General features: G+C 38.1%; 3 protein-coding genes across 3 annotated transcripts; 1 reads left to right on the top strand and 2 right to left on the bottom strand.

Moving 5' to 3' along the window:
- On the top strand, positions 1 to 867 carry LOC308410558 (gamma-crystallin M3-like). The gene is made up of 3 exons (XM_080903962.1): positions 1 to 49; positions 179 to 418; positions 534 to 867. Exons 1-3 carry the CDS (start codon positions 35 to 37, stop codon positions 810 to 812), a joined length of 534 nt encoding a protein of 177 aa, XP_080760088.1. The 5' UTR covers positions 1 to 34; the 3' UTR covers positions 813 to 867.
- A 2,352-nt stretch (positions 868 to 3,219) lies between these two features.
- LOC308410557 (gamma-crystallin M1) lies at positions 3,220 to 3,969 on the bottom strand (the record flags this gene model as incomplete). The annotated part of the gene is made up of 3 exons (XM_080903961.1): positions 3,933 to 3,969; positions 3,598 to 3,849; positions 3,220 to 3,495 (listed from the first exon to the last, which is right to left on the bottom strand). Exons 1-3 carry the CDS (start codon positions 3,939 to 3,941, stop codon positions 3,220 to 3,222), a joined length of 537 nt encoding a protein of 178 aa, XP_080760087.1. The 5' UTR covers positions 3,942 to 3,969.
- Positions 3,970 to 5,930: 1,961 nt separating this feature from the next.
- LOC308410434 (gamma-crystallin B-like) lies at positions 5,931 to 9,102 on the bottom strand (the record flags this gene model as incomplete). Its single annotated transcript, XM_080903771.1, has 5 exons — positions 5,931 to 6,203; positions 6,305 to 6,547; positions 8,171 to 8,443; positions 8,751 to 8,993; positions 9,094 to 9,102. 5 exons carry the CDS (start codon positions 9,100 to 9,102, stop codon positions 5,931 to 5,933), a joined length of 1,041 nt encoding a protein of 346 aa, XP_080759897.1.
- Between the last annotated feature and the right edge of the window lie 385 nt (positions 9,103 to 9,487).

Raw genomic sequence — 9,487 nt, 5'->3', positions numbered from 1 at the left:
GTCCTTCTGAGCCTAAAGAGTCCTAACTGAAACCATGACCATGGGAAAGGTGTGTGCAGCTTTGGCTATTTCATTGTTCGGATTTTTTGCATTTGATTGGATGCTGAACAAATGTGGATGCGATGCAAAAAGTACGATATCAAATAGTCCTTGTTTTTTCTCTTTTTTTCAATTTCAGATCATCTTCTATGAGGACAGGAACTTCCAGGGTCGTTCCTATGAGACCAGCAGCGACTGTGCTGACATGTCCTCCTACCTGAGCAGGTGCCACTCCTGCAGGGTGGAGAGCGGCTGCTTCATGGTCTACGACCGTACCAACTACATGGGAAATCAGTTCTTTGTCAGGAGGGGAGAGTACTCTGACTACCAGCGTATGGGCATGAGTGATTGCATTAGGTCCTGCCGCATGATCCCCATGGTACTGTAAATTGAAAACTCCTTCTAATATTTGACATATGGTGTAAGATGCTGAACCTGGCGAAAGCATATTAACGAGATCTCTTTGATTCATTGTTATTCATTTCAATTTACAGCACAGAGGCCAGTTCAGGATGAGGATCTATGAGAGGGAGAACTTCGGAGGTCAGATGTACGAACTGATGGACGACTGCGAGAACATGATGGATCGCTACCGCATGTCCGACTGCCAGTCGTGCAACGTGATGGATGGCCACTGGCTGATGTACGAGCAGCCCCACTACAGAGGCAGGATGATGTACCTGAGGCCCGGAGAGTACAGGAGCTTCAGGGACATGGGAATGAGCGGGATGAGGTTCAATAGCATGAGGCGCATCATGGATTCCTGTTATTAGAGCACCAGTGTATAAAAGCATGATTTTAAATAAAAATCTAATAATTCTCTTTTAATTGAATTTGTCACTGAGTGATCGGAAACTTGCACAACAAACCAAAATAAGACACGCAAACATAGGCTACATTTTTGTATAAATTAGCAACAGCTAACTTTTAAGTGCTATGCTGTGTATTCAGTGTAACAGCAAACCTTTAGGGTCACTATGCTGCACACCACCAGATGACAGCATATCACCATTTTTATTTATATCTGTAAATGTAACCACAGTAAATGGTTACATTTAGGCAAATTATAAATACATTAAATACACCGCAATATTAGAAATGCAGAATATGTGAATGCAGTCCTTCTGTTCTGCAACATTTGCCTTTTTATTCATGCAACGACCTGTAAAAAGGCACAACAATTTAAATTACACATAATTTATTAATTGTGCCAATGTAATTTTGAATATGAGGAAATGTATGCATAAAAAGCAGCATACAGAATAAATGGCAACTAATTCTTTAATATTTTTCAATAGCATATGCTGTTTCCCTTCTAGTTAGAATAATTACAATTTAATTAAATTAAAGCTGGCAGGTTATAACACATAGTCACATATATAGGACATGCTATTCATAAAATGCATTTACGGGTTCAGCAGAGTTGAGTATATGAGTTTTTAATATGTCATCGTGATGTGCAGTATATCATCAAAAGGTTGTGTGTAGTTGTGCAACGTGTGACCTTCAGGCAGCTTCATGGAAATGCACTGTATGGGCTCAGGAACTCTTCCAGAAATCATTGTCTCTGAGCACAGTTTGCTGTGCCATCCGCAAATATAGGTTAATGAAACATATCATCAGGAAAAACACTGAAAGCTGATTAAAATGGACTGAAGCAAATTGAAAATTTCCTCTGTTAGAGGTCAGATAAATCAAAATTTGAAATTATTTTTGCATTACAAAAAGATCTTCGTTTGATGTTACTGTCATGTTCCCTTTGTCCTCTCCAGTTGGCTCACTACTTTCTATCTATCTCTCTCTTATAAGCACTCTACCTCTCCTCTGTCTATGTGTGTGTGTGTGTGTGCGTCTGTGTGTGTGTGTGTGTGTCTCACTCAGTCTCACAGTTGCTCCTGATGTCGTTGTTGTGACAACTTTTTAAGGCAGTGGTGGCTGACCTTCAGTCCTCGCTGGTTTGTTTTACGGCTTCTGTACATGTTGCTACTTTCCTCCAAGGAAGAATCTCACTCATTGTTTCCCTGTGAACTTGTGATCCTCCCAGAGAAACCTGTGTTGGTGATCTGTAGAGAGAATCTGTGGGAAAGTGTGGCTCTGTGGAAAACCTTGCCTGAGGGGACTGGGACCATCGCTACTGTTGATCTTCTGTGTTACGCATTATTCACTGTAAATAAATGCACTGAACTTGATATTGAGTCCTGTGTTTGAGTCGACCTAGATCTGTGATATTCCTTGTTTGTTTGTTTGTTTGTTTTCATTTTACCAAATTAAACAATTAAAGAAAAGCTATTGAATTTACTTTTTTATTAGATCATTTTTATTTTTTTATTTTAATAAAATAAAACGTAAATATTAATATAGTTTATTTTGCTAAATTAGGCTAATTAGGCAAATAATTATTTTGGTGTTTTTCAATAGGAAAAAAACGGGGGAAAAAATCGAAAATCGAAAAAAATTTGTTTATTCTCAATAGACCTCTATATATTTCTATCTATATATTTCTTCTCCTCCTCCTCCTTTGTGTGTGTGTGTTCAATGAAAAATGGGTAAATTAGGTGTATTTTTCTTTGGTGCTACAAACAAGAGTGTAGATATTTTGATTAGTTGTTTAGTTGTTCAGTTTTTAATTAAATATAATATTTATAATCCAAAAAAGTACATTTTTGGAAAAATATTGACAATGCATGATGAAGTGAAATATTAAGTGACGTTCTGGCCTAATACATCAGTTTTAACAACATTACTGTATCTGAGCTTCGTAGGTCAGTTATTGCAGATTTGAATGCTTATGCTGTTGTTGTATTTACAGTCTTATTTGTCCTAGTTGTTATAGTCTTTAGTTCCAGAATAAAAGTTCGTATGCTAACTGAGGATGGCTAAACGCAAAAGCCTAGGGTTGTTCTATAGACTTAGCCTCATCATTTACTGAATGGAAGCTGTCTTGACTTTGCTATGAAACTGCTGATCGTTCTTATTATTTTTTAAGTTGAACCTGATAATTATGTATATATTTAGTTATTGAGTAACACGTAATTTGGGGTATAGTTAGGGAATGCTTTCTTGCAGTTAGGTACATAGATGTAGCTACATAAAAAATGTAGCAAGATAAAGAAAGTGCATGTGACAAATGTGGTTATGAAGTACACATTGCTTTTATTTGCTGAAGTCAAATACAGAAGTCTAGCACATATCAGTGATACGCCTCATGCTCATGAACCTCATCCCGCTCATGCCCATGTCCCTGAAGCTCCTGTACTCTCCGGGCCTCAGGTACATCATCCTGCCTCTGTAGTGGGGCTGCTCGTACATCAGCCAGTGGCCATCCATCACGTTGCAGGACATGCAGTCGGACATGCGGTAGCGGTCCATGATGCTGTCGCAGTCGTCCATCAGCTCGTTCATCTGACCACCGAAGTTCTCCCTCTCATAGATCCTCATCCTGAACTGGCCTCTGTGCTGTAATTAAATGTAGAGAAAATGTAAGTATGATTACTAAGGCGCATTTTAAAAGTTAATAATGAATCAAAATTATAGTAGCAAAAGTGAAGCACGTCTTACAAAGGGGATCATTCTGCAGGATCTGATGGAATCAAACATCATTCCCATGCTCATCATGCGCTGCATGTCATGGTACTCGCCCCTCCTAAGGAAGAACTGCATGCCCATGTAGTTGGGACGCTCATAGACCATGAAGCAGCCGCTCTCCACCCTGCAGGACTGGCACCTGCTCAGGTAGGAGGACATGTCAGAGCAGTCGCTCGTGCACTCATAGGAGCGACCCTGGAAGTTCCTGTCCTCGTAGAAGACGATCTGAAAAAACAAAATGATAAATCAGTAAATCGATTAAAGAAGATTATTTTTGCTTCCTTTTACAGTAAAAATCATCCCATTACCTTGCCCATGATGGTGGTTAAGGTTGTTCCCAGTGGATGGTTCAACTTGCTCTGCCAACTCCATGATTCCAGGGCCTTTTTATACAAAATCCCAGGGGCCATGATGTGTTGTTATTCAAATGTGCAAAGCTGATGAATTAGCAGTATTACTTTTGCTGAACGGGGCCTATAAATGACTAACAATGGTTCTCCATCCATACATTTCTGGCAGCAGTCATCCGTATTGTCTATTATAAGCATATGCTTTGTGTGTGTTCCATTTTGAGTCAGAAGGCTCTTCACATACAGTTAGTAATCAGGGATGGAAAGAACATGACATCAGGCTACATCTGTGGTAAACTTCTGACAAACTGTGGAAAGATTCCGTTAATACAAAGAAATAAATATACTAACTGCCGGCTTTCAGGACTCTCGATAATAAGAAATATGTTCCGTAACTTAAAAGACTGAGCTTCATTTAAAGGACAATCTGCATGTTTTATTAAGTTCTTACGGATGTTATTATACTATAAGATTAAAGTGTGATAAATAATCATGAGATGAAAGGCCATACACAAGCTACAGTAAGATACACAGCCTTTAAACAAACACAGACACAGCTATCAACATTCTAATCTCATAAAATATAGTAACTAATTATTCAGTATTCTTACTTTTGATGAGTTACTAAAAAAGTTTAAAAAGTAGGTTAGCAGTAGATGGATTTATGCAATATTAAAAGTTCAGACAGTTTATGTACATATACCTATGGAGAATACTTTAATTTGCATTCACACAGCTTAATTCTAAAGAAATTAAAATTAAAAATGTGTCACTCCTCTAATTCCATCATGCAACATCTGGTTGTTCCTTTTTTGCAATACTTTAACAGCAGCTGGCTGGAGAAAAAACATTAGTAATATGGTGATATTGCACTAATTCATTTCAGTTGCATTAATTTACTTTTTCATTTGCAGGCATTTGTTTAAACGTTTTTGCAAATTTGGATCAGAAACACTCATTTCTATCACTGATCTGCCTCTTCTTCTTGCACTGTAACTAAAATTATATAAAGACACTCACTTCCCTTATTTTGAAAAGTTGAGTTTATTAGGAAGTCCTGAAAAAAGACTCTGTTGTTATGATTGGGTTTTAGGCTATATAATAACTATACAGTTGTTCAAGTGAGACGTATATATTAGACGGTTCTTCCAAATTCAATTCAACTAGTTTGTCGTAAGTAGAAATACTGATGAGCCATCGTGAACATCGTGAGCTGGGATTTTGAAGAAGGATTGCTCCATGTGGTCTACAACTTTGATAAGAAAAATCTAAAAGAAAATCACATCTGGAAACATATATCTCCTGACTGACATTAGGGCTTTGTTTAACTTTGACCTAAAGAGTGGAATTTGGGCGATTTCAAAAGAAATTACAATATTAAGTTAATAATATTAATATAAAAATTCAAACATAAGAAAAGAAGTTATTTTATTAAGTTTATAAATACTTATGATTACCAACATAATAAGGGATTCAGCAATGTCGATAAGAAATAATGGTACAAATACCTAGTATTAGTATGTAGAATATGACAGATAGTCATGAAATTAATGTATCATTGTGTTATACACAGATTCTTTCTTTTATTCCAGAAAGTACAACAAGTGAGTCCAAACAATAATGCTGTAGATGATTTTGTTGTTGCCTACTTGATGTATAGTTTATTTGTTTAAGATCAGCTGGACTGGCCAGGGTGTTTTTTTTAATTACATCTAATTTAATAAACAAAAGTAGGTATTGTTCTTCACAGTACCTACAGAGTAAGTACAGGATCTGCAGACCAAACAGTCAACATGTTACCAGTCTTTTGATGGGTCCCGTTATGTACCCGCAACAAAGCAATCACAGTTTCAAAGCTGAACAACTCAATCAAAACAAATTCACAAGACGAGTTAAAAATTCAACATCTTTAATAAACAAAGTGCTTTATATTTACAGCAAGGTTTCAGTTGATGGCTAAAATTCGGTGACTCTCCTGAAGGAGCCGACAATGGCGCAGGTGGCGCACCAATCGCGGTACCTCCTGTACTCCCCGGGTCTTAGGAAGTACTGTCTGCCTCGGTAGTTGGGGTACTCGTAGAAGATCCAGTAGCCATTCATAACATTACTGGAGTAGACATGGCGGTGATGGAAACGGTCAGACACACAGGGACAGTCATCCATGAACTCCATCATGTGACCACTGAAGTCAGGCTTCTCATAGATACGCAATCTGTAGGAACCTCGATACTGTAGGGCCAGAAGAGAATCAGCAACATGTTCAAACCTTTGCCATATTTCAGTGAAACCATTATGTCTAGGTGTATTTTTCAGCGTTATGTCTGTCTTACTACTGGAATCATCCTACAGGAGCGGATACAGCTGCTGAAGCCCATCCACCTCTGGTAGTCAGGATACTCTCCCCTCCTCATGAAATACTGGTGGCCCATGAAGTTAGGGCGCTCATAGATCATAAAGCAGCCACTCTCTACCCTGATGGAGTTGCAGCGGCTGAAGTACAAGTGAAGGTCTGTGCAGTCATTACTGCACTCATAGGAGCGACCCTGGAAGTTCTTGTCCTCGTAAAAGATAATCTAATGAAAAATAAAAGAGTCGTAGCTTCAACTGCTCAGTTAAGACTTTCCAGCAAAAAAAAAAAGTGTAAAAGACCACCAACAAATTTAACTAACATTCAATGTGAGCAGAGAGAGACAAAACCAGTACTTACCTTGCCCATGGTCTCCGTTGGAGAGATTCCCCATGTTTTCAGGGCTTTTTATACTACCTTGCGACAAACAAATGCATTGTTATTCAAATTATCTCATAGTTATAATTGAAGGCTACTAGCACATGTTTACCTTTTTGTTAGAGCCCAACATTGGGTGAGAAATATGGATCTGTATTTGAAAAAAAGGATAAATTAACTGGTTTGGTTTTGACATGCATGGACAAAGGAAAAGACTAGTATGGTATCCACACATCCAGTGGACAATAGCTGCAGAACAATATGGAACAGGGCTTTGGCATTAAATATGTTGTGTAACAGAGCAGGAAGCCATTTACTCTCCCTCTACCTGAGCAACCCTACCATATGCAAATAAACAAGCATGTGTATACTGTGCTGCCAGTCTTCATGTGACATAGAAGATAACAGAAGTTTTGTATATACTTTTACAGTTTACTGTATGTTAAGCAATGTAAAATTCACTATTTTTAAATGATTTAGGACTTTCACGATTACTTACTCACAGTAATTTGACTTTCTGAAGACTCCCCCTACAGGAGAAATGGACCTGGACACATAACTCCTATTATTTTTATTTCTTGGTATTACCACCAGCCACTAGTCAAATATAATTAATTACTTATAACATTTTGTTATGCTGAAAACTGTGCAATAGTAAATTTCACCTTGATTTGAGCCTTTTTTTCCTCTCCCTCTCTCTTCAAATGTAAGACTTATGTGAAAATGTTACGGTTTCTGTATTTAATATCACTTAGCAGTGTAGTTTATCAATCACTAAAAAAGTTAAAGTTTATATTATACTTATTTTCCAGATAAATTTTGTTTAACTTTTACGTTTTTTGTTGTTTGTTTAAATTCTTTAAGACAATCTTTAGCATAATGAATGTTTTTGGTCCTTGTGAGCTGTTTCAAAGCAACTGTCAATCATAACAGTGTAATGTGTCTGACATTATATTTAAACTGTTTAAAAAACATGTGCTTATGTTACCATCTTTGCCAGATCAATCTCATTCTTACATTGTTTATTCCATATTTTGTCATTTGTTGTCAGAGGTGTCCAGGATCAGTTTCCTCTCCTACACCGTGCAGCGTAGTGTTTAACACTAATCGTATGGATAAATTCTCCCACCGCAGACCAGCTAATCCTATCGAGCCAACCAACTGGGAGAGGTATTGTTTGCCATGGTATGCCTAAGCATAGAGGAGATTAAACTATAGTGCCCAGTTACCCAGAAGCTGGTAGATAAATTGTTTCACCACTGGCCCCAAAGAGTACTTATTTTCCATTCTGTAACATTTGATTGCAAGAAAAACTCATCTGCCATCTTAAGGGTCCTTTGCAAAATATTAATGAAGTTTTGTAGTGATACATGGAAATAAAAGATGCTTGTTTTATTAAGCAGTTAAAGTTTATTGGGAATACAGACAATTCAAGTCACTGAAAGATGCATTTAAATGAAGCTTGACTTCAGTTGAAGTCAGTGATTCTTCTGATGGAGCCGATCCTTGGGCTGATGCCTCCCCAGTCACTGTACCTCCGATACTCTCCAGGCCTCAGGTAGTACACTCTGCCCTTGTAGTTAGGTTGGTCGTACAGTAGCCAGTGGCCGTCCATCACATTGCAGGAGTTGAAATCAGACATGCTGAGTTGGTCTTGGACATTTGGACAGTCATCGACCAGCTCATGCATCTGCCCGGTCATGTCAGCACGCTCGTAAAGCCTCATCCTGTAGGAACCCTGGTGCTAGCAAAGAAATTTAAAAAAAACTCTTATAATCTCCCCAATCAGGTCCTTCTTTACATGCATTTAATTACTTAAAACATTTTTGAAAAGCAAGAGTTGACCGGGTAACCTATAAGGATTTAAAAACTAGTCCCTTAATATAATATTTTTGTCTATTAACATCTTGCAAAAGAGCTTTCAGTAAACTCTATCAATTTATAGTTTCTGAATATCTGCCCATTTAGCAGTAACCCAATATGGGTTTCTGGTAACCTGATGGATATTATGGGGTTATAACAGAGTCTTAAAGCAAGTCATTATGACCTACCTGTGGGATCATACGGCAAGATCTGACACAGTCATTAATGCCAATCATACGCTGGTTATCAGAGTACTCTCCTCTCCTCAGATAGTACTGATTGCCCATGTAGTTGGGCCTCTCATACACCATGAAGCAGCCACTCTCCACCCTGATGGAGTTGCATCTGTTGAAGTAGGTGTGAAGATCGGCACAGTCGCTGCTGCACTCATGAGAGCGCCCTTGGAAGTTTCTGTCTTCGTAAAAAATGATCTGCAAAAGCAACAGGCACACACGGACACTTTTTTACAGAGTGCTGTTAGAAGCCACAAAAACAGGAGTTTTGTAAAACCACAACATTTAGTTTCTTTACCTTTCCCATGGTTGTGTTGGCATCAGACTCTATTACCAGTGCTGTCCCTGAGCCAAGCTACTGTGCTTTATAAAAAAGAAAGAAAGAAAGGACTGCTGTGTGATTGCACAGCATAAAGTATTGTCATTTAAATATATCCCCACAGTGATGATGGATCACAAGTGGGGGTGGGCAGATAGGAAAATCTGTTTATGTATAGATGACTCTTGGTGTGTGTCGTTATTGTTCTTTCCTCCATGTTCATCACAATTTCTTCCCGAAAATGCTGTTGTACAATAGGATGATAGTCACATAGTCCTGCACAACATCAGCAGAATAATACTGATATTTAATAGAGCCAGCACATAATTTGCACAAGCTGCCAGCTGTTTGCTTGTTGGGTTTTTTTTTTTAT

Source organism: Rhamphochromis sp. 'chilingali' (assembly GCF_963969265.1).
Source record: "Rhamphochromis sp. 'chilingali' genome assembly, chromosome: 14".
Taxonomy (NCBI): Eukaryota; Metazoa; Chordata; class Actinopteri; order Cichliformes; family Cichlidae; genus Rhamphochromis; species Rhamphochromis sp. 'chilingali'.
This window is presented reverse-complemented; position numbering and strand designations above follow the sequence as displayed.

What these genes read in the sequence shown, in the direction of transcription:
- LOC308410558 (XM_080903962.1), top strand. An exon ending in CCTGCCGCATGATCCCCATG is followed by an intron (nt 419 to 533) that starts GTACTGTAAATT and finishes TTCAATTTACAG; the next exon opens with CACAGAGGCCAGTTCAGGAT.